This window comes from Serinus canaria, chromosome 1, assembly GCF_022539315.1.
Source record: "Serinus canaria isolate serCan28SL12 chromosome 1, serCan2020, whole genome shotgun sequence".
Classification (NCBI taxonomy): Eukaryota; Metazoa; Chordata; class Aves; order Passeriformes; family Fringillidae; genus Serinus; species Serinus canaria.
Window position 1 is genome coordinate 110,923,506 of NC_066313.1, and position 25,526 is coordinate 110,949,031.

General features: G+C 43.6%; 1 protein-coding gene across 1 annotated transcript in view; it reads left to right on the forward strand.

Moving 5' to 3' along the window:
• Window positions 1-25,526, forward strand: part of DSCAM (DS cell adhesion molecule) — a 386,044-nt gene that overhangs the window by 277,573 nt on the left and 82,945 nt on the right. Inside the window, exons 13-17 of the mRNA XM_030234233.2 lie at window positions 9,570-9,737; window positions 13,343-13,413; window positions 18,761-19,001; window positions 20,651-20,797; window positions 22,570-22,725. Of these exons, the coding sequence (XP_030090093.2) occupies window positions 9,570-9,737; window positions 13,343-13,413; window positions 18,761-19,001; window positions 20,651-20,797; window positions 22,570-22,725 (783 nt within the window). The remainder of the gene's footprint in view (window positions 1-9,569; window positions 9,738-13,342; window positions 13,414-18,760; window positions 19,002-20,650; window positions 20,798-22,569; window positions 22,726-25,526) is intronic.

Sequence of the window (25,526 nt, forward strand, 5' to 3'; positions counted from 1 at the left end):
CCCCGGCCCCGGCGGGCAGGGAGCCCTCGGCAGCGCTCGGCGGCCAGCAGGGAGCGAACTCCGGCCCGGCCTCTGTGCCCGGGGCGCCGCAGGCTTGCCCTGCCCAGCGCCTCTACTGCCCCACAGAGTCCCACAGAGGAGCAGCCGATACCTGCTGCCCTGGACAGAGCTGATGAGAAGGAAGAGCCGCCTGAGATTCTCGCTCTGGTGGAGTTAAAGGCAGCACCTCCTCTCTTCAGTGAGGAAGCAACATCACCAGGGACAAGACACCCACCCAGTGTTCCCTCCAACACCCTGACCAGCAACAAGTCTTCACTATCCCAGGATCAGAACATCACTTAGGAGATACTGATCCTGGGACTGATAGTGTTCTTGATACTGCAGGAGTAGCCAGAGGAAGAGTACGACCTCCAGCAACAGATGGATGTAGCACAAACACAGGCCAGCTGTCCCAGCCCCGTGGGCACAGTAGTGGCAGCAGAGGCAGTGAGTGCCTGCCCTGTCCAGCGCCTCTCCTCCCCCAGAGAAACCCACGGAGGCAAAGCCGGCTGCTTTTGCCATGGCTGGAGCTAAGGAGAAGGAGGAGCTGCCCAAGCCTCTCACTCATGAGGAGGTAAAGGTAGCAGCTCCTCCTCTCATCAGTGATGAGTAGTCCTCACCAGAGGCATAGATGCTATCCAGTTTCCCCTACAACACTCATAGGAGCAGCCAGGCTTCACTAGGGCAGGATGAGAACATCACTGAAGAGATCCCAGTACTGGTCCTCATGGTGGTCGAACAATGTCCCCTCCCACATCATACGGGTGTAGAAGACAGGCCAGTTCTCTGTGCCCTGTGGGTACAGTGGTGGCAGGCGAGGCAGCGCCTGCCCTGCCCAGCACCTCTCCTACCCCACAGAAACCCACGGAGGCAAAGCAAGCATCAAACGCCTGAGATGGAGCTGATGAGAAGCTGCTGCCTTTACCTCCTCAGGAGTGAGAGGCTTGGGCAGCTCCTCCTCTCGTCAGTGAGGACTTGTCATAGGAACACAGACCCCACCCAGTGTTTCCTCCAACATCCTGAGTAGCAGCCAGGCTTCACTAGGCCAGGATCAGAACATTCCTGAGAAGATCCCAGAGTAGCTGGAAGAACAGTGTTCCCTGGGTGCAGCAGAACACAGCCCAGCTCTCCCAGCCCCGTGGGCACAGTGGTGGCAGCAGAGGCAGCACCTGCCCTGCCCCGTGCCTCCTCTGTCACAGGCAGTCCTACAGAGGCCAGGCCAGCAGCTGCTGCTCCGGCTGGGTCTGAGGAGAAGGAAAAGCTGCCCAAGCCTCTCACTCCTGAGGACGTAAAGGCAGCATCTCATTCTCTCTTCAGTGAGGAAGCGCCATCACCAGGGACAACACACCCCACCCAGTGTTCCCTCCGGACACCTTGACCAGCAGCAAGTCTTCACTCTCTTGCCAGACCATGATCTCCTCTGTGATGCTGTGATCCTGGGACTGATAGTGTTCTTGATACTGCAGGAGTAGCTAAAGGAAGAGTATGACCTTCAGCAACAGATGGGTGTGGAAGAAACACAGCCCAGCTCTCCCACAGTTTTCCCATGGTTGTGGCAGCAGATGCAGCGCCTGCCCTGCCTGATGCCTCTCCTGCCCCACAGAGTCCCACAGAGGCAAAGTTGGCTGCTGCTGCTGCCATAGCAGGAGCTGATGAGAAGGAGAAGCTGCCCAAGCCTCTCACTCATGAGGAAGTAAAAGTAGCAGCTCCTTCTCTCATCAGTGATGAGTAGTCCTCACCAGGGACACAGACCCCAGCCAGTGTTTCCTCCAACATCCTGAGTAGCAGCCAGGCTTCACTAGCCAGGATCAGAAAATCCCTGAGAAGATCCTGGAGTAGCTAGAGGAACAGTGTCCCCTCCAACATCATATGGGTGCAGCAGAACACAGCCTAGCTCTCCTAGCCCCATGGGCACAGTGGTAGCAGCAGATGCAGCGCCTGCCCTGCCCAGCACCTCTCCTCCCCCACAGAAACCCACGGAGGCAAAGCAAGCATCAAATGCCTTCTCATCAGCCTGAGATGGAGCTGATGAGAAGGAGAAACTGCTGTCTCTACCTCCTCAGGAGTCAGAGGCCTGGGCAGCTCCTCCTCTCATCAGTGAGGAGTTGTCATAGAAACACAGACCCCACCCAGTGTTTCCTCTATCACCCGCAGCAGCAGCCAGGCTTTACTAGGCCAAAATCAGAACATCCCTGAGAAGATCCTGAAAAAGATTGAGAAACAGTGTTCTCGCCAAGAACAGATGCCTGTGGAAAAAACACAGCCCAGCTCTCCAGCCGTGTGGGCACAGTGGTGGCAGCAGAGGCAGTGCCTGCCCTGCCCGGTGCCTCTCCTGCCCCACAGATTCCCCCAGGCCAGAACATTAATAGGGAGATCCTGAGCCAAGTGCTGCAAGACATTCAGGCACTGCAGCAGCAGATGGCTGACTTTCAACAGGGGTTGGATGTTAAAGAATCTGCAGCCACAGCCAAAAGTGAAGAGACCTCAGTCCCTGCCCTGCAGAGCACCAAGCCTTCCCTACAGAGTCCAATGGACCAGAATATTAAGAAGGTGGTCCTGAACCAGGTGCTGCACGAGATCCATGCACTGAAGCAGCAGCAGAAACAAATCTATGCCCTGCAGCAGTGGTTGGCTATAGAAGTAGTATCAGTAGTCACAGCCAAAAGGGAAGAGATCTCAGTGCCTGCCCTGCACAGGCCCCCCAGCCCCTCGCCTGGCCAGCTGGGCTCCCAGACCTCCAGGGAGCAGGAGGCGGCAACAGTGGGGTCAGTACAGGCATTGGGGGAAAAGGATGGATGACTCTGATGAGGAAATGAAATGGTGGCAATTCTTGGATGAACTGGAACTTTTTTTCTGGTGAGAGATCCAGAGCTCTCCCATGTGTCTCTCACAGGACACACAGTGAGGATTTCTTTGGGAGAGGGGATCCCACAGCTTGCCCCTTGGGAGGCTTCTTTTGAACGCCTGGCACAGGAGCCATGCAGCGAAGGGCCAGTGCCTGCCTCACACAGCTCCCCTAGCCCCTGACCTGCTCAGCCGAGAGCCCAGGCCCCCAGCAAGCAGCAGGAGGACAGGGCAGCATCAGTGTGGGCAGTGCAAGAGAGCTAGGAGACCACCTTGGCTGGGGAGGACCAACAGTGGGAAGATGACATCGCGCCGCCAGAGCTTTCCCAGTGGGAAAATAAGGAGGAAGCAGAGGTGTCCCATGGGGCTGCAGTGCCAGATTTTTTCGGCCTGACCAGCTCCTGACACTGACAGCACGTGTGGACCCCCCCCAGAAAGCTGTTCAATCTGGGGTGCAGCTGCAGGTCACAGCTGCTCTACGGCACAGGCAGAGTGCAGCAAGAGTAGGGACAAGGATCAGGAAGAGGTCTTCTGTATGATTTGCAAAAAAATTCACATCCAGAGATTCTGTAACAGAATACAATCTCAACGGCACATATCAATTTATAAAGGGGAAGAGGTCCCAGGGGGAGGATCCAATCTTTGACCAATTGGGAGAAACTGGGGGTGGAACACAAGGCAGGGAATACAATGTTTAAACCAATAGGGGACTACAGGGGAGGGGAACAACTTAAACAAATCAATAGGGTCTTGAAGGATACAAAATTGATAGGGAAGTTTCTAGAGAAAGGGGCAGGCTTGGGTAGGGATTGACACTCAGTGGGAGGAGGAACAGGGAAAAAGGGGGCAGGTCTTTGGGGAGATGGATAGCTAGGGCAAAACCAAGAACACAGGGTAAAAGAAGAATCCATTAATAATATAATATGCTATAACTGTACAAAATAGGAAATATTATAAAGCTGACTACTAGAAATGCATTACAATCAAAAAACACACTGCCACACCATGGAGAAATGAACGACTCCCAAAAAGTGCCCCAGGGGAAAGAGTGCCCTGAGCAGGAGCTGTCCCAGGAAGAGCTCTCTGACTGGGAAGAGCACACAGAGGAAGATGTCTCCCAGGGGGAAGAGTGCCCTGAGCAGGAGCTGTCCCAGGAAGAGCTCTCTGACTGGGAAGAGCACACAGAGGAAGATGTGTCCCAGGGAGAAGACACAAGTCACCATGAGCACTCTGACTGGGAAGAATGCTTCCCTGAGGAAGAAGAGCCCAGGGAGAAGTCAGCGGCTCCCAAAACCTCTCAGACTGGGAAGAGTACCCTGGGCAAGGGCTGATTGGAGGAGATGTCATCAATTGGTCAGAACATTCTGACGAAGAATCCATTGGTCAAGACCCTTCCCAAAGGGAAGCCTACATTGGCCAAGACATGTCGGGAGGCAATGGCAGCAGACACCTCAAGACACTCCAGTTCCGAAGATGATAGCAGTGAGGAGCTCATGCAGGAGAACTGTGAAGACAAGAGTGACCATGGCATCTGGACTAAGCCCTCCTTCTTCCCAGAGGAGGAAGAGTGGGATGAGGTGAGCATCCTAGAACTGCCCCCAGAAGATAACAGAGAACAAAAACTGAGTGTTTTTGCGGCAGTTCCCATCCCTTGTGAGGCCTGGGTTGAGGAGCAGGCACCAGGGTCACACAGCCCAGTGCTGCTCCGTGCCTTGCTCATGCCCCTGAAACGCTAATCCCCTGTGGGATGTGTGGCTTCTCTTCCCTCCAAGAAGCCAGAGACAGGGAGGGAGAGCTGGGTGCCTGCCCTGGACAGCCCCCCCAGTCCCTGGCCTGCCCGGCTGGGAGCCCAGGCCCACCACGGGCAGCCAGCTCCTCTCAGGAAACATCCCTCCCGCTTCAGGCGGGTGCTGCGGGGGCTGTTCCACTGTCCCTGTCTGAGGCCACAGCCAGAGGAGTAAAACAGACAAGGAAGAAGATTTATAAGAAGAAAAAGAAGACAGAAGATGAAGGAGATGAGGAAAAAAATGTTGCTATCTCTGGCATTGACGTGCTCTCTAAGGCAGATGTGAAAAACTCCAATCTTTGTTTTAAATTTTTAAAAGTTAAATAGTAATAGAATGGTTATAGTAATAGTAATACAAATTAGAGCAATAGGAGTTAGGACAATAAAGGACAATAAAAAAGCAAAGAATTAAGAATGTTCAGATGCTTTCCTCAAAAAAGCATGGGTTTCTAAGAAAGGATTAACTCTTAAAAGCAATACCCTGTTGCATATTCATATCTTGTACATGATTCAAAACTTCTTTTCAAACAAAGGGTTTTCTGGTTATTGTCAACTCCCCCCCTCATCTTGTAAATCATTCGTCTTGGTCCCTCAAAGTCTGGTTCTTCCCGATAAGGAGGCAGTAATTCTTAGCTTGGGATTTTGCTGTCTTGCTGTTGTTATCTCTGTGCGAAGAATTTCTTGATTATCTTCTCCATCCCTTGAGCTAGCTAGAAAAGTATCTTACATCACATAGTTTCTATTTTAATATTATGTTGTAGCCTAAAACTATATAGGATTCACAGACGACCCCAACATCTGGGAGAAATGATGCATCTGATTCCGTTGATATCAGAAGACTAATTAATTATTATACTACATTATTCTATAATATATTACACTGTATTACACTACATCTAAACTGAAACTGCACGAGCACTCAACTCCAGTGAACAGAATCTTGTGAATGTTTGCTGGCCTACAGTCTACATACATGTTTGGCCCTGATAGACCAAGGAAACAAAACATCATCACTTTGGTTAAAGAATCTCCATATTGTATTCTACTTTTGCACAAACACAGACACAGCAAATGAGATAAGAATTGTTTTTCCTTTCTCTGAGGTTCCTCACTGCAATTCTCAGAAAATATCCTTGGGAAGTTGTGCCTTGCTTTTCTCTGTGAAGAGAAATGCGGCCACAAAACTATATTTAACACACTACTTAAAAGGATTAATACAGCATAACTTCCTAACATAACACATATAATATTCATTTTGTGAAAAGCCAGTCATATAATATGCATTTTTCACAGCAGGGGAAGGAACTCTGCTGGGCTCTCTGGCTGTGCTTTCTCTGCCCAGCTCGGCTTCTTGGTGCTTGGGGCTGGAGTGGGATGGCCCCGCTCCCACTGGTCCTGCTGTGGGAGCAGCAGCTGTTGGGTTCAGCTGGAGGGGCTGAAAGATTGCTGCTGCAGCTCCTCCAAGGCGGGCAAGGGAAAAGCTTTTGGATGGGCCAGCAAAGCCAAGCAAGCCCAGCAAAACAGAACTGTGCAGAGCCACAAAGGCCTGGGCAGTGAGGCTTGGAAAATGGCCACCCAAAGAGCCCAAAGATTCCCCCTTCTCCGCCCCACACACACCCGGCCCTGGGCCTGGAAGGTACAGCAACCATTTCTTGGGCACAAAGCACAGGCTCCTGGAACAGACTCTCAGCACAAACCATCCCAGGACAAAGAAGATGAAGACAATGAAGACAATGACAAAGAAGATGAAGACCACAAAGATGAAGACTAAGAAGACAGAGAAGACAAGAATAATTTAAAAATACATATAAGAAGAATAGACATAAGAATTTAAAAATAGAAGAAGAGTAGTAAGAATAAGAGTTTAAAAATACATAGAAGAGGGAGAGTAATAGGAATAAGAATAGAACTTAAAAACACAGAAGCAAAGAAGAATAGTTAGAATAGCAAATAAGAGGAGTAGTTAGAACAAATAGAAAAAGAAGAATTTAAGAATACAAAAATGGAAGTAAAATTTAATGAATAAATAAAATATGCATGCATATGTGTGAATATGTATTTTTATTACATGTTGTAGATTTATATTACAGTCTATTATATAAAAACATGAATATACAACATGTTGTAATTACAATAAAATTTCCCAGAAAATAACCAAAGAAATACAAAACTGTTCCAATTACTGAAGAATTTGTGTATTTTCTAATAAAGTCTGTAAGGCACAAGAACAGAGTCCCCAGGTTTCATTTCCTGTATCTCAGCGGTGCAGATGTATTTTCACAGCCAGCTCCACGGAGTCCCCTGCGAGCAGGGAGTGCTCAGCCCCAGCCCAGTGGGAGAGTTCCCAGCCGGGCCGGCAGGGCAGGGCTGGCGCTGCTCTCTGAAGGCTCTCGTTGAGCCTGGCTGAGAGGCAGCCGTGCTGGGAGAGAGCCCTTGGCAGCAGGGCTGAGCAGCCGCCCCAGCGGAGCCAGCACAGCCCCGCAGGGGCGCTGCCAGTGGCCCGGGAGCCGAGCTGGCTCAGAAAGGCAGCGCGGGTTTGGCCTGGGCCAGGAGAAGGTGCTGCTCCTTCCCGGGCTCGCTGTGCCTGTGAAGGTGCTGCAAAGGCTCATCTCCCCATTCTCACTTCTAGTTTGCACACAGAACGTCCAGCAGAAGGAACTTGCAGCTGAGCCTGTGGTTGAAGCCTTGCCCCCTCTGCTCCCCTGTCCCTGCTCAGGGCCTGCTCAGAAGAAAGCAGCTGTGGAGTCACTTCTGGAGTCTGTACAACTTCTACACAATACAGGTCTTGGTGTAGCAGGGACCTCACAGCTCATGGAGTTCCAGCTGCTTATCTCCTGATCTGTGTCTCTCTGACAGGAATTTCCTCTTTCTCTCTCCTTTCTCACATTCTTGAGAAATAAAATCTGTGTTGTTGAATTAAATCCATCTATTGGCATCCCATGGTTTCATTTGCCTCTTAATCAGGGCTGTGCTTGAAACAACCAAGTGAAAAGTAAAGCAATTTGATAAGATGACTATATTTTAAAAATAGAAAAAAATTCTCATAATCCTCAAGGGAAATTTAACATGATCTCCATAATAAGCAGGTCTCTTTTCAAATTTCTTTCCTGAAAGTATCCCACAGAGGAAGCTGTGACAAACTCAGTCACCAAAGTAGAATACGTTCAAGTGATTTTGGTTAGCACTAAAATGTCCCTTAATGAGGGCAGAGGCATCTCTCCCTCATTGGATCGAGACCCATGGGCGGAGACACGTTCCACTCTCCCAGGTTGCTTCCAACATGGCCTGGGACACTTTCAGGGATGGGGTGGCCTCAGCTTCCTGTCCCTCACAGGGAAGAATTACTTCTGAAAAACCTCTCAGAGTTCATTCCCTGGAGCCGGGCTGGGGGTGTTCCTCAGCATCCCTCTGCCAGGCAGGAGGGGTTCCCTCGATGCAGCCCCAGCTGAGGCAACAGCAGGTCTGCGCCGCTCCAGACATATTCCTGAGGCAGCAGCTGCATGGGGCTGTGCAGCCAAAGAGCCCAAATCAGCACACAGAGCACCACAGCTCTGGGGCTGCTCTGGTCCTGCTGGACAGCCCCACAGGACTCTGTCCCAGTCAGGGTGGCTGCAACAAATCTTTGAGTGAACGTGGCAGAAAAAAAGAAGAAAGGAGCAGGAACGATGGAGTGCCCAAAAACAAAATTACTTTTAATGAGAAATAAAAATAGGGACGGTGCCCAGGAACCCAACACAGCACAGGGACAAGCTCCAAAGACCAGAAACAGGGTAGTGGTACCAATATGTAGTCTTGGGGTGGAACATTCTAGAGACAATACCATGTGTGGAACACAAGTAACCAGTAGGGGAGTAGAACTTTGACTGATTAACAAAACAACTCCAAAGGCTCTCAGGAGGAGATCTTGGATTTGCCCTGAGTTAAATGAATGTTTCCTAGGGCTTGATGCTGAGGTTTGGTGTCATAGCGGTGAAGTCTGGCTGACTTTGTGTTTCAGGCTGGCTGCTTCCCCCAGGGAAGCTGAGCGGCTGTGGCAAGAGTTTGGTGTTGGCATTTCCATTTTGCAGGATGTTTCTGCAGGATTAATTTTTCTTTTTTTCTGGTATAACTCTGAGGGAATTATGTAATCCCTGACAGTATAAAAGGTCTCGCAGCACATCAAGTCCAAACTGTGCCCAATGCTGATGTTGTCACCCCGCCCAGAGGACTGAGTGCTATATCCAGGCCTTCCTTGGCCACCTCCAGGGATGGGGACTCTATCACTACCTTTGGCAGCTGCTTCCAATGCTTAACTACCCTTCCCATGAAGAAATTCCTGCTGTTATCCAAGCTGACCATCCCCTGGCCCAGGCTGACGCTTTGTCCCCTCTTGCTGTCATTTGTTGCCAAGGGAAACAGTCCAGTCCCCACCTGGCTGCACCCTCTTGTCATGGAGCTGTGGAGAGCAATGAGGTCTCCCATGGGCTATTCCTGTTTATTAACTACCCTCCTTTTTTTTTTTAACACAACCAACATTCTCACTGAGTGAAGATCCCTTTGTGGCAGCAACTCCCATTTTTGTGCAGTTGTTCAAATGTCCCAATGGTAAGAAATCAAGCTCACAAAACTGGGGAATCTTTGCTGCTCTTAGCACCTCCTCAAAGAGTAGCTATTTCTGTGGATTTGCTGATGACCCCAGATCAGATCCCATTGTTCTCAGCAGCACTCTTGGAGCAGTTGGGAATGCTGCTGACAATGTTGGGAATGTCAAGGAAGGGGAGGGATCACTGGATTTACTTGAAGCAAAATGTGTTTTCTGGATTAACACAGCAGCGGCATGAAACAGTTTAACTTCTTGCTTATATTACCCACATTACCACCATTTATTTGTCTGTTTCTTCTGATATTTCTAATCAAACAGACTCTTGGGATTCAGTCCAGAGAACCAGAGACGTTTCCCCTCAGCTAAACCAAGCCACCATCATCGACCTGCACCCGTCCTCCACCTACAACATCCGCATGTACGCCAAGAACCGCATCGGCAAGAGCGAGGCCAGCAACGAGCTCACCATCACCACTGATGAAGCAGGTATGACCTGGCTTTGCAACCTCTAAATCCTGTGGGAATTATCTCTCTTTGATGTCAGGAATCATTGCATGAAATGCTGTTTTTGTGGCTGCAGCTGTATCAAAAGGAATAGAGTTATTCCCATGGAACATTGAGAGTTTTGCAACTTCGATGTGCAGGGCTGTAATTAAAGCTGTTCAGTGGCATCTAGTGGCCAAAGAAGACATTGTGCTCCAAATTTACAGCTGGTGATGTTGGGAATAACATATCTGTATCTAAAGTGAGGCAACTCAGACAGCAACATCCTGGTTTTAGTGGTTGTGCCTACCCTGTGGGTATTGTGGGTTTCCTTACATGTTTAGATATTAATGTAGGTAAATAATTTAAATTTCTCCTTTTTGAGAATGTTGATCCACATGAGTCAACTCTTCATATGAATATCCCCTCACTCAACCCAACTCTTCATTTGAATACTACCTCACTCAGCCCTCCCACCATTTATTTTTCTAGCCTCTATTTAAGTTTCTTGGCTGTCCCTTGTTAGTGTCATCCCCCTGTATTTGTTCTCTTGTATTACAGAATCACAGAATCATTTAAGTTGGAAAAGACCTTCAAGGTCATCAAGTCTGATCTTTATTTTTACCTTTAACCTTTTATTCTCCTGCATCAGCACCAGTAGTACTGTGTGGGCACTTTCTCTTTGGTGGCTGGAGCCACTCTCATGTACGTGGAATTTCTGCCTTCCTTTACCTTTTGCTAAGTCAGCACTGCTTCCTTCTTTGGGGCTTTAGAGATGACAACATGGTGACAGTTTCCCAACAGTGAAAATTCCCTTTCTCTTTCAAGATTTATGTTGGTCTTGGATTTGAACACCCAGAGACTGATTTTTATTCAGCTCCTATGAACACAACTGTGTAATTCCCTCTTAATTTCTCTGGGAATGTCCTACAATGAAAACACAGTCCTTATCCACAGGACAACATGGTTTTGGTTCTGAGGGACTTTCTGAGTAGGAGCAGGACACAAGGGCTCACCGTGGAAAGCAGAATAAACTGGAGACAACATAAGTTGCATTTCTTTTATCATTCCAGTTGAAGGAAAGCATGCAGTGAACAGATTTACCAGTGAACAGTTTGTTTGACAAATTCTTATTTTTTGATCAGAAATTTTCTCTTCCTTTGTGCAAAGAAAATGTGTAATCACTAGAGAAAACAGACTATCCGTTCTCCCAGACAGAGTAATCTATAACCCCAAAATGTCCATCCTTCCTTGTGCAAAATACAGGGCTGGGTCTTGGCTCAGCTCTCCTATTCACCCCTGCTTGGAATGGTTTTTACTTGCCAAGTTTTTCGTGACTGGTAATTAAGTTGTCAGGATCAGCAGCTGCCCTTGGAATAAAAAACAGCTTCCCCATGAGCAGGGTGGAACCTTAACATCACATTTTATTCAGCTCTTTGTAACCAGGCTTCAGAATAAATGATCCTTTTGTCGCTGTCTTTTGAGGAGCTATTGGTTGGTAGAAAAAGACCAGCAGTGTAGAACTGTATTCAAAAGTCACTGATCTACCTAGGGAAGGACTGGGAGGGAGGAGGCCAGGCTTAGGCAGAGTTTGTGATGTTTTTCTCCTGGGTTTTTATTTCAGGGGATGCACAGTGTAGGAACATCTTTTTTTTTTTTTTTTTTTTTTTTTTGATCACTGTTTACTTCTGTTGCCTGCTTTTACAGCAGGCAGTGGGGAACAGCATGGGTGAAGGGGATGAGAGAGAAGCTAATGAGCAGGGAACAAAATAAAGGTCCAAGAAATACAAGATAAAAACCAAGCAACTTGGAAAGGGGGGCAGATTCTGTATCACATATTGCAAAGAAATATCTCTAATAAAAAGAAACCTGTAAAAGGTCTCTGTGGCAAAAGGATAGGTAAGGATGGAACAATTTCAAAGCTTGCAGATCACATCTTTCTTTCTATACAACCCCAGTTAGCTCATGTGTTAGAAAATAGATGCCAGTACACACTTGCTCCAATGCCTGTCAGAAAAAAAGAAGCATTATGGCCATTGCCTAATACTGAAATCAATAGAGGAAATGGGGATATCTGGGTTTTCTTTATGTCCTTGCCACAAACTCTGTATGACACTAAGTATGTAAAACAAATTACTTCTTATTTAACATCTCCCTATGGTGTGCTGCGAGCACCTAACTATTCAGGTCTGTGAAAAAAAAAAATTGGGGTCTTTTGAGGAAAAGTCAGATTTTTTGGGGGCAGATTTTAAACCCCATTTTTAGGATCAAATGCTTGGCTCAAATTCCACTACATTATAAGGTACCCCAGAGGAGTTGCATTCATTTTTGTCAACAGGAGGACAGAATCAAGGTCAGGCTTCAAAAAATTCATAGAGGTCTCAGTTTTGCCAGTGGACTTTTTCCTCTTTTCCTTCATTTCTATTAATGCAAGAAGAATAGAAATAAAGTTCTTTCAAGCTTTGGAAATTTCCCACATGAAGGACAGTCAGGAATGGCAGAGAATAGGGCATATTTAATAACTTAAACATATTCTGTGTCTCTGCTTTCATCAGTTAAAGCAAAATGTTCTGGTTCTTTTCACCACAGCTGTCATTTATTGCTGCTCCACCTCTAACAGCCCCATCTCACCCTTTTCATTGCTTTCCTTCCTTTGTCCTGCTATTAAACCTAATTTCATACCTTTTACTGAGGCTGTGTTCTGCATCAAGGGAACCCTCTGCAGCAGCTTGAGGTGGCTCCATCCCTCTCCTCAGATCTTTCCTTTGCAGTGATTTACCTCACTGAGCAAGCAATTTACTGCACATCTCTCTGTTCAATCCCAGCTGATCCTGATCTGCTTTGTAGCTGCCCAGCTGATGAGGAGCTTCCTTTTTTTTCCATTCACATTTAAAGCCTCCTGCACACCTTTAGAACCATGTTGATGGTCCGTGAAAGTTTCCCTGGCTCTGGGAGAAGTTGAAAGAAGGTTTTCCCACCTAGAAGTTATTTTCTGTCTGATTTCCAGGCTGGAACTCTTACTGGGGAGGGGGAGAGTGTAAAGTGTGAAGGATTTTGCGCAAAATATCTGATGTTGGTCTGCATGTGCTCAGTTTCCAGTGAACAGTTTCCAGTGAATCCCACTGGAAAATTTGCAACAGGTTGAAAGCAGGGTTAGGAGCTCCTGGCTCACTTGCTTGAAATGGGTTCTGCTGCTTTTCTGTCTGGATTAGGAGCTTCTGGCCCACCTGCTTTATGTGAACTCTGCTGCTTTTCCATCACCCACAGGATTGTGACTGCTGAGAATTCCTCTTGCCTATCTCCAGATACGCAGAAACATCACTGTGAGAGTATCTCTAGCCAAGGAAACCACTATTATTCTTTTTATTCTGTTCATTTCATTTACCAGCTTGGTATGTTTTGGCACATGGTGTATTTTGCTATTGGCCAGACATGACATCTGAATGCAGAAGATTCCTGGCCCTGCTTTTATTTGGTGAAGTTTTCCATGTGGCACTGACCCCAATCTCTGTGACACTGAGGTGTATAAGGGGGTGACATTTTATGTGAAATGCTGAATTCCTTGGGCTGTGAGGGCCACTTTTGATGTATTTTCCTTCTCTTTCCAGCCCCTGATGGTCCACCTCAGGATGTGCAGCTTGAGCCTATATCTTCCCAGAGCATCAGAGTTACCTGGAAGGTAAATACTCCCACAGACAAGACAGGCTCTCTCAGTATTTGGATGCTTTCAGAGGAGTATTATAACAACTGTGCCTTGGTTGTTTTATTAAGGAGAGACATTGCAGATGCCTTTGCCAACAAATCTTAAAATATTTGGCACTGAAAGGGAGCATCATGCAAAGAAAGCCTTCCATTGGAGAGTAAAAGTAGCAGCTGTTTGCATTTCCTTCTTTTTTCTGATTTCAGAGATAAGGCCATGTGTTTAGGAAATGAACACTCACAAAATTTCACTGGTTCTGGGCAAAATTTCCCCAGAAACCACTGGAACCAATGGAATCTTCCCATTGCAATAGACTTTGGGACAGATTTTTGCTGAGCAGTATGAGTGTCTTAGTATAGTCCATGGGAACTGATGAAGAGTAATTAATATAAAAATATCATCAGCTGGATTAATTAAAAAATCTGTCATGTTATGTGACTCAATTTTTCTAGGTTTTTCCCAGTATTTTGACAATAACAGAAAGTTAAAAATGTTTTGATATGATACCAGAGATACTTAAATCATGCTTTAAATGGTTTTGTGATGTATACTGCTTGTATATTGTATTGATAATTCCATATATTTACAGTTCCTAAATATGGTATGTTAAGAGCTGAAGTGGCATAATAATAATGATTAATTCCTATATGGATGTTAATTACTTCTGCACATGTGGGTGATGTGGCTTTTGTCCTATTATATGGATTATTCAGAAAGTCAGGAGGAGTGAGGTTCTGCTCATTAACCAAATAATCATGGGCGATTGGTTATTTATTGCACAGTAATGAATATATTGTAAGTTTAAGCCAGTTAGTTAAAAGGCAGGTTCAGAACCTCTTCTGAATCTGCAATGCTGATGCTTGGATCTTGTCCACATCTTTGATTTATAGCAGTGTTGTTTTTCACCAAATGGTTCCCAAAACCAGAAGCTGTGTGGTCACAGATTTACCTGGTGTAAAACAGAACAATGAACTTAGAGAAGACATGGATTTAAATCCAACACACAGTCAGTAGAGCAAAGGAAGTAGTTTTTGAACAACTGAAATAAATTCTTAATAGTTTTTTCCTTTTTAAACCACTTAAGAACTGTGACTGTCTGATCAAGTCAACTATAATCTTCAAGCTTCTATGTCTGAATTTGTTTTTATGGATTTATGGGTAGGCAGATTGAAAGGCTTTTTTTGCTTTTTCATAAAGTTCACTTTGGGGGATGTTTTTAGAAGCAGCAAGAGAAGATGGGCACCACTGGCCCATTGCTGGAGTTCATAGCTGCTGTTGGTGAAGTTCTGCCATTAAATTTGATAGATGCAGATGTGAACAGGCAGCTGCAGGACAAACAGAATTCCCACCCCTAGATTTCAATAACTGCCTGAAATACAGTTCAATTTGTACTTCAAGGACACTTCAGCTACAACTGAGTGTGTCCTGGGCTCTTGGTGTTGTCTGATATTGAAGGATATCAAATGAGATGCTGGGGCTATGTTCTCAAGATTGTGTTTGGAATTTGTTTTGAGAATTCTTGTCAAGCAAAATTCAGTATCTAATATAACAAGTATTCACAGAAATGAGTTCTATATTGAATACATATTTCATTAGCCTGGTCTCATGAGATAAAGGGAGAGATGGATTTTCACAATTTGAATTGAGTTTAAGGTGAAGTCACTGGGCAGGGTTAGAGCTTGTCTAGTCCTACCTTTACTGGAAGAGTTATTTCCTGAATGACAATTTGTGAGCTGGTTAAAAAATCTTCTTTTCCCTATGAAGAAGTCCCAAACGAGGAGCAAGCCACTTACTTCCCTTGACTTTTTGCATTTTCTCCAGGTCAGAGCAGTTTTGGTTCATTACTCAAAAAGGAAATTTAAGATGGTATCACAGACATAATCCAGTTTGGTTCCATGCTGAATCCTAACTTTTGGGTTGGTCCCTATAATGCTGTGCAGAAGGCACTCATTGTGTGTAGTGAAATGTAGTTAAGAATGAAGAAGAGATCAATCCTCTGTTGTCATAGAAGCCAAAGCACAGGAAAAGAACCTGACCTTGATAATTTTTACTTTGGAGGCATGTGGAGCTTTAGCCATGAAAGGCTATGATGACATTGAACAAACAGAATTGTGGTGAAAACCATGGTTATGTTTAAAACTGGAAAACTTTATTGAAACACAGTGTCAATAACAGCAAAAGGAGCAGGGAATACCACATCAATTATCTTTTGTCTTGTATTAAATCCCATTTCTGCAGCTTGCTGCAGCTGTAAATCTTCATTTAAAGTTTTGTCTTAGTCCACTCTTAGAAAATCCCAGTTAAGCAAAGTTGTGTTGGTCTGTAATTTGTTTAATCCAATATCTATGTGTCCACATAAGACTTTGGGTTTCAGACTGAGCTGGTAAATAAAACTCAGAACTTTTTGGTTGTTTATACTGGTGCAGAGATGATTTGAGTTAAATAGGAATACTCATTTAGAAAAGAGCATGAAAATATTCCTTTTTTTCATGTAGTACTTTACATTAGGTAAATGAACCCATTACATTTAGAGATGGGGAATATTGCTTTTCCTCTTTATTCCTATTTACACACACACAAAACTAAAGAATGTCATACTTGACGAAAGTCATTGATACCCTGTTTTAAAATACTGAATTCTGTGAGAAAAGCAGAAAGTGTAAAGACTGAAACTTACTCTTTTCATAGTGTTCTGTGGCTGCCTGCAATGTTCACAATAGTTTTCCCCAAGAACACAAAGTTGTCTCACTCAATTTTCTACCAAAAATATGTCTATACACTAGAAGCAATATTTATCAAATGAGTCATGTGTACAAAAAGTCAACTGAAAATGAAGTTTTCAGGTCATAGTAACAAGGAACATTGGAATTTTTGTGAAGCAGAACATTTCATTGTTTTGTCTTGATGTGACTTGGAGTTGATTTTATATTGTATAATGTTTCCAAGTGGGGGGGAAAAAGCGAAGTAAAATTTTAATACTTTATTTAAAGGAAAAATCCCATTACTTAAAACAATTATGAAGAAGTTAATGAAAATTTCAAAGTTTGTCGTTATATTCCAATTAAAAGTGAGAAAGTATAATTGTAGAACAGTGAAGGGGCTGCTGTGGCTGCTTTGTTCAACCTGTTTGTGTGGAAGTCAAGTTGTTGTCAATCAGGATGGGCAGAGGGCTGGAGCAGCTCTGCTGGCAGGAAAGGCTGGCACAGCTGGCATTGCTCACCTGCACAGGAGAAGCTTTGGGCTGAGCTCAGGGTGGCCTTGCAGGGCCTGGAGGAGCCCCAGGAAAGCTGGAGAGAGACAATTCCCAGGGGATGCAGGGACAGCAGCCAGGGAATGGCTCCCAGTGCCAGAGAGCAGGGCTGGCTGGGATCTTGGCAATGAGGAATTGTTCCCTGGCAGGGTGGGCAGGGCTGGGATGGAATTCCCAGAGCAGCTGGGGCTGCCCCTGGATCCCTGGCAGTGCCCAAGGCCAGGTTGGACACTGGGGCTGGAGCAGCCTGGGACAGTGGAAGGTGTCCCTGCCGTGGCAGGGGTGGCACTGGATGAGTTTTGAGGTCCCTTTCAACCCAAACCCTTCAGTGATTCTTTGAATTTATCTGAACTCAAACAAAATAATCTGACCTTAGTTTCCATCCCCAGTTTAAAGGTTCCTCTTTCTGCAAACAGTCAAAGATCACAAGGCCATGGAATTGTCCAGAATAGGTAACACACTTACAAAGGGCTCTGATAATAAATTGACAGGTATGTTTCTAAAGTAGTTGGGGAGTTTTTGACCAAAAAACCCAGAGAAATATTCAAACAGGAAACAATTACACTCTTAGATTCCCAAAACACAATCCTTATCCCTGCTGTGTGACCTGCAGGGTTCTCAAGATTTGAATCTGCTGATTGGATCAGCTACATCTGATCAAAGTGATACAGTGGGAATTGAAATTATATCATCTTCATCATCACTTCAAGTTCTGTGTCTGTTTCTCAAGCAAGAGGGAGAAAAAGAAAAATCTGAAGAGATTGTTCAATCAATCAGGGGCACACATTCTAAATTTGAGAGGGGACTGGCTTTTGCAGAACAGTGGTTTTGATGGTAGTGGATGAAAGGCAAATCTCACACTGGTTTTATCATCTCCAGTGCACTATAAACTCCCCAAGACAGGCAGGTCCTGTGGCAGAAATGAGTGTTTTTCTTGAGAATCTCTTCCTCAGATTTAGTGGGATATAGAGGCAACAGAAGTTGCTGCCTCTGCCAGTCCCACCCATTGCTGGTAAACTCATCACAAAGACCTTTTCTGTGGGGCAGTGGGACTGATGAGCTTGAGGGCATCTGTTGGGAGTTTGAAAGAGGTTTGGAGTATTGCAAAGAGATTTTTTGCTCCTGAATTACAAACTCTGCCTTAAGATGAATGTAAAAATATATGTACTAAAATATATGTACTTAAAATATATATACTAATTATGCCTTGTATAGATAAAAAGGCAGGAACATTATCACATATGGAAATTAGTCCAATACTATTTAAATATCATTTCTGTGGGTATTGCTGTCAATGACAGGCTTTTTCCCTGAGCAGAAAATCTCTGCTTTGCACTAGATCACATTTTATATTGCAGAGCACACAAATGATTTCCACTAGTCAGGAGCAGGGAACCTTTCACTGAGAAATGTGGCACATAATTATGGCCAACCATTTTGTGCTGTCCATATCCCTGAATGCCAGATACATTGCAGCTATTCAGTATGCAAATCTCTGCTTTCCAAATCATTGTTGCCTTCAGCACTCATTATCTAATCATCTTTCCACACTACACAGTGCATGAACAGCAGCTTATTTCAAAGCACAGCACAAAATTTTCCTAATGCATGGGACTGAATAAACTCCTGTGACTGCCTTGCAGAGATCAATAAATTCCTTCCTAAAGGTTCAGTGAATGGTGGGGGCTCCTGGCAAAAACAATTAGTAGTGAATGGTGGCCTGGAATGCAAATATATCCTTATCAAATCAGCTTGGATTGATTCACCTGAAAAGAGAACAAAATATCATAAATTCAAGCTCAAAAGTGTCTCAGTATTGGATTTTTCTGTGCATGAACCATTTAAAGGTCTTTCAGCACAGATTTGAAAAAGGCACACCTGAAATTTATATTAAAAAAAGTTGCTGTTTCATGTGCAGGAAGCATTTCTGAATTGTTGCCTACAAATTGACTTGCATTCAGTAGGGGAAAAAAAAAAAGAAAAGTTAAACTTTTTTTTTTTTTTAATAATTTTAGGGAAAACAAGTTGACTTTGGATGTGTGCATTTCATGTGTAACTTTTCCATTTTCTGTTCAGGCTCCAAAGAAGCACTTGCAGAATGGAATCATCCGTGGCTACCAGATAGGATATCGGGAGTACAGCGCGGGGGGGAATTTCCAGTTCAACATCATCAGCATCGACACCACAGGGGACAGTGAGGTTTATACCCTGAATAACCTGAAAAAATTCACCCAGTATGGCATGGTGGTGCAGGCCTGTAACCGGGCTGGGATTGGACCTTCTTCTCAGGAAATCATCACCACAACTCTTGAGGACGGTGGGTCCTTGGCAAACAACTCTCATGGGACATATTATAAATTTTATTCTTATTTTTATTTCTTTTATTCTTTTTTTTTTTTCTTATTTTCTTATTTATTGATCTTTTTATCTTGTTGCATTTGTTGTTTGATTAGTGATGATGAAAGTAGGGATGATAAAAGACCAGTCTTTAGGTAGAAAGGTGCCTGCTCAATGAGCTTGTCTGATTTTCATTGCAAGAATGAGTTTATTTTACCAGGTAAATAAAAATAACTCTACTAATGTGATAAATCCTGCTGTGAATGATGTTGACTGAGACCAAAAGTTTCATTAAGAAGCCAAAAGCTCTGGTGTTCACATATTTGCAACTGTTGTGATCTCATCGTTGTTCCAGAGTGATCTCATCATAGTTTTGAGAAGTGAAACTCTGAAAGGTGAAGCAATATTGTATTTTCTGTTGGATTACTGCTGTTTTCAAATGAATCTGCTGTGTAACCAGAGCTCTTGTACTGCACTGTCTTGTCAATCTTAAGAGAGATGTGGGTTTTTTCAAGGATATCCAATGACAGAAAAATCATTGCTGTTTCAGGCAAAATTCACCCTCTCTAATCCAAGGAGCAATATAGATTTTTTTTTTTCCAAAATGCATAAAAGTACTTCTCAAACAACGAGAGGGAGTCCTCTAGTGGAAAAAGAGAATGATCCCATATCCAAAACAAAAAGTTCAGTATTTTAGAGGAGTATAACAGCAAATAATAATCCTAAAGGCCATGCAAGTCAGATTTTCATTTACTGTAAATCAACATCAGTGTCCTGAACCCAGTGCCAGCTTGGAATCTGACTTCTACATGGACAAAATGGAATCTCACACTCTAAAATCCTCAAGAGCCACAGGTTTTGAGGCAGGCTATTCATGAAAGACTGATTGCTTTTTTTTACTCTAAATGTTTCTAGGCTTAGCTTACTGCAAGACCTCAAAAGTCAGCATGCTCACACAGACATATATTTTATATTATAATAAATGGGATTTTTTCTTTCCTTCAGAATCCAGCATGCTTGCTTTTCTTGGAAATTCTTTTGGTTGTCACTCAGTTTTGGGTCCATTTTAGAATTAAAGATGCCACAAGCTTTAAAAGCAATGCCAGTTACTAATACTGCTGTATTGGTTTGACACTAAATGGCCAACAGAAAATGCCTAGATTTGTTTGATTTTTTTCCCACTTTTTTTAAATATCAGCAAAAAAATATTATGACCATTTTTCCCTATGTTTTTTAAAGATGTGCCTCCTTTTTTCTCCCTCCACCAAATTAAAGGGACATCAGAATTGCCCACAAAGGTGAAAACTTGGCTGCAAACTTTAAAAAAATATATTTCATTTGCTTGCAGAATGTTCTACACATTGCAGTGTCAGAACACAATTATATTTCAAAAGAAGCAACAAAAAGCCTATTAAAAGAAAATTCAGCAAGTAAGGAAATAGTACATCAAAAGTCATTCCAGGGAAAACAGCTGCACCTGCAGAAACATGTGGATTGCAGCAAGAATAAAGGATTTGCATTGTTAAAGTGTGTAATGGTAATTAAATATGGTATGGTGGGATAGAGGGAAAAATAAAGGGTAGCTAAAAGATGAATATTGAGTTGTTTTCATTGAATCTCTTATTCCAGTGCCCAGTTGCCCTCCAGGGAATGTGCAAGCCACTGCCACGTCCCCAGAAACCATCTCCATTTCCTGGTCAACGCTGGCAAAGGAAACCCTGAATGGGATCCTGCAGGGATTCAGGGTTATCTACTGGGCCAACCTCTTGGATGGAGGTGAGAAACACCAACCTATTACCAAACAAAAAGCTGTATGTGGCCTTTATATCATTTTCTCTCTGGTGTGAAGGCATTTGACTCCTTTTTCATTTTGGTTTAGAGAAAACTTTATCTACCTGTGAGGGAGCAGATTTTCCTAGAGGCTGAAGAGAGCAGCAAAGCTGCCTGGAGGAACCTCAGGGAAGGCTCCCACCATGGATTTGCAAAACTCCCATGGTACCCAACACAGCCTGAGTGAATTTCACCTCAGGTACAAAGTCCAGAATGTTGAGGTTTTTTTAAAGAATGGTGACATGGATCTAGAACAAACCAGCCCAAACCTGATTTTCACTATAATTTGGTTGGTTATCTCTTTGCCTCCTCGATATGCTATCACTTAGTTTTTCATAGGATGCATTTCCTCTCCTGAGGTAAAAAGAAGGAAAATTTTTTGCTGAGAGCAAAAGAAAGAAATGTCTCTGGTAAAAGCTTGTTATTTCCATGCCAGCTTTTTCTGTTGTGTTTTTGTACTCTTAGCAGAATTCCTGGGGAAATAGGCTCCAGAGCAGAGACTGAGTGAAAGGATCAAAGGAGAATTGTGATGCTTTCCTAATCTGCAATTTATTGAATGATGATAATTCCATGTGTGGCCCTTTCTTGTAAATTAAACAAATTAGGAGGTTTGAGATGCACATGACTTTATTCCTACTTGCCCTGTGGATTTTTCACAGCTGCCTCCCTTCTTTTGCTTTCATCCAGCAGAACCACAGTTCACTCTAACCTGCAGCTGGGCAAATCCTGCCCTCTGTTAGTGTGGAAATGGGAATATAGAGTGGAAACAGGACTCAGAGGCCTATTGTCTCTGCTGGTAATGGTAGCCTCAAAAATATTTGGAAATCAACCAATTCCTTTAAAAATAAAGATTAAAAATGTATGAGAAGCATCCAGAAGAAATGTAAACATGTAGGGCATAAAATTAAATGTTTACAGTGATGCCTGTAGTTTTGGATCAGATCCTGTGTGGATATTATCACATCCAAGCTCCTATGTGATGTCTCACAACATGATGAAAAATGATGATGTTCATGCCATGCTTAAAACTGGATTTTCTTGATTTATTCAACTTTATTTGCTGCCCTAAATATGTTTAAAGCTTTTTTTTTTTTTTTTTTGCCATATGGGTTGTGCTTCTTAGCTTGCTGCAAAAAAAAAAAAAAAAAAAAAAAGATTAATATGAAGTGAAGTGCATCATCTTTCTGCAAGTAAATCTGATTTTACTGTGTTTAAATCTATTGTTAGCCACTATTGCTGCTATCAAGTGCTTTGCAGCAGCACTTGCTGCATATTTTAAAATAAAGGGGACATTTTCTTCATTTTCCTTGTGAGAAATGGTCTTTCTCGTAACCAGAAAATCTTTATGACGATAACCAACATTCTCATTTTTTTTCTTTAGGGGATGTTTCACAATAATCTCTTCTTGTTATCTGTTCTTTATGAAAAATCTCATTACTTGTAGAATTTCTTCAATTCTCTTCATCATATTTTTTTTTTAATTGCAACAAAAAAAAAAAAAGAGTTTGAAAATTAAACACGGGTCTGCTTCAAGTGGAAACAGGTCAGGACATAAATGAATTAATTGTAATTCATTACAGTTCCTTGCTGTTCTGTAATAATGAAGGGTTCCTTGTCTGGGACACCCAAGATTTCCATACAGGTATCAACACCTGGAGGAAGAGTGAACTTGGCAATAACTCCACTTCCTTTTTATTTCATTTTATTTTATTTTATAGAGCTGGGAGAGATAAAGAATGTCACTACTACCCAGCCATCCCTGGAGCTGGATGGCCTGGAAAAATACACCAACTACAGCATCCAGGTGTTGGCTTTCACCCGAGCTGGGGATGGAGTGAGGAGTGAGCAGATTTTCACCCGCACTAAGGAGGATGGTAAGGAGTGAAAGCATCTTCCATTCCCACTTCCAGGAAATGTTTGCTTGTCTCAGGCAAATATTTTATGGAAAAACATGTCTCAGGCATGCAGAGATTGAAAACTCAGCCCTGGGGTGTCCCAGCCCTGGAGGAGCTGGAGCTGCTGCAGAGAGCCCAGAGGAGGCTCCAGGATGGGCAGAGGGCTGGAGCAGCTCTGCTGGCAGGAAAGGCTGGCACAGCTGGCATTGCTCACCTGCACAGGAGAAGCTTTGGGCTGAGCTCAGGGTGGCCTTACAGGGCCTGGAGGAGCTAAGAAAGATGGAAACAGAATATTCACAAGGGCCTGGAGGGACAGGACAAGGGGGAATGGCTTCAAACTAACAGAGAGTAGGATTAGATGGGATCTTGGAAATGAGGAATTGTTCCCTGTGAGGGTGGGCAGGCCCTGGCACAGGGTGCCCAGAGCAGCTGGGGCTGCCCCTGGATCCCTGGCAGTGCCCAAGGCCAGCTTGGACACTGGGGCTTGGAGCAACCTGGGACAGTGGGAGGTGTCCCTGCCGTGGCAGGGGTGGCACTGGATGAGCTTTGAGGTCCCTTCCAACCCAAACCACTCTGATATTCTATGAAAATGGGAAAAGGAGGAGAGACTGTTCTGGAACTATCTTATATTACTTAGATCACACTATAAATATTTTTTTTCAGTATACATACATATATATGCATGTATGTATGAATATATATGTATATGTATGTATGTATGTATATACATATATCTATACACACACACACACACATATATATATAAATCCCACAAATACCTCTTCCCTCCAAAGCAAAATAAAGAACAAAAATGGCTTCCCTTTGTTCTTAGACCAAAGCATGGAAAAGCAATTTCTAATGCTGAAAGTTTAAGAAACTTTTCATCAGACACAGACACAGACACGTGAGATTCCATAATCACTTTATTGTAACTGTAACCATTATAATCACTTCAGGTTGCCTCAGTAGGATGCCATGCACTGATCTATTTCTGGAGCACTAAAATTCCAAATTCAGGGGAGGTTTTGTCCCTAACCTTTTTTAATGCTTTGAAAATACTATGTACAAATGCTTTTTTTGATCCCCTAAATGCTTTTGAAAAACTGGATCAAGACTTTTTATGACACAGATAAAAATGCCCACAGTCCTCTGAATGAGGTTACGTGAATAATGTTGAATTTGTAAATTCTCCTGTGAGTTATACAATATGTTTTCAAGGAAATTAGTCAATGGATTTTCCTTTCTTGTTCATCCACTTTATTGGTCACTCGTGAATATATGAATATACATGCCAGATTTTTTATTTGTAATGAGATTTACAAAAGTGACAAGAGAGCAGCTTCAGTAAATTAACAGACTTGATGAATTCTGTGCTTTTTGTTGCAATAAAAATTATGTGAATAAAGTTATTCATTTTTTTCCAATTAAATATGAAGGGACTCATACTAAAATTTCCATACATTGTAAGGTCACCTGGCTCCAGCTGTAGCTGTATCCAGGGGATGCAGTAAATGAAAATTGCTCAGCTCTAGACTTGTGGGTCTCAAACACTGAACATTCTGATATCAGCCTAAAGTCCTTTAACAGTTACTTTGGAGCACCCAGGTCCTGACTCAGATGCTCTTGGGACACCTAGTGCTTGGAAGTAGATGGATTTATTTTAATGAAAAAAAATCTAAAATGTAACTTTTAAAATGTAAGAGAACTGCAAAACACATGCTGCATTTTCAAGTTACTTTTTGTCAAGTAGAACCCAGCACAGCAAACCTGAATTCTCTCTGAACCTGAGCCCTGAGCCTTGGGAGTGGGATTTAATCCATCAGGAGCCAGGAGTAATGTCCTACACTGCTCCAGGAACCTGGGCACAGGCTGGGATATCTGGTTCATGTCAGAAGCCTCAAACATTTCTTCTCCTTGTTCTCCTTCTCCTCCATATCCTCCATCATCTCCTTCATCATGTTTGTCTTTGTTTCTTCCCCTAGCCCAGCCTTATTTGGTCATCCCAGTTCTTGGTGGTGGCTCTTTTGGTCTCCATCCCTGGATCAGACAGGCCCTGAAGAGGGGAGCACATTGCTCAGACTGCGGTTGGCAGCTGTGCCAAGGCTCCTCTCTCACCTTTAATCCTCCTGGCAGCTCAGCAATAACTCACCCTGGGACAGCCTGATGAAACTTTCCAGAAATTTTCTGATGTCTCACACTGGTTCCATTCATTAAATCTTTTGTCCAGGAAACTGAATGGAAAGGTGTTCCAGAAAATACAATGATTTCATATTCAGCTTCAGCTTCGCAACTTTTTACTAAGGGCAGGAAAGGTTTTGAGTGGAATATAGAGACCTGCAGTTCAGCATAAGCCAAACCCAAAATCCTGGATCTAAACATCCTGGAGGGTGTGGAAGTTAAAGAGGAAAAGAGCATTCACACTGGCAAACTCTGCACCAAACAGGTGCCTCATTCCTCAGGAGAAGGGAATTTCTACTGTCATTTTCTAAGGAAAAGTTCTGTAGAGGATTTTTCAGTAGGACTAATTCCAGTGCACTTAAAAGATTCTGCCAAGCATTTCCTTGGCATGTGAAATAAATTAATTGGAATCCTAAAAGAGCTTAGACTGGAAACCTTCTATCTCTGCTCCCAGACTTTCTGTGGCTAAAATTATGACATAAGATATTCCACCCTCTAATAAAATCTGGAAATCTGGGATATTTTTAAGTGGCTGCCAAGCCCGCCACATCATTATTGCTATGAGGCCATATCTGATCATTAATTCCATTCCCTTTTTTTTC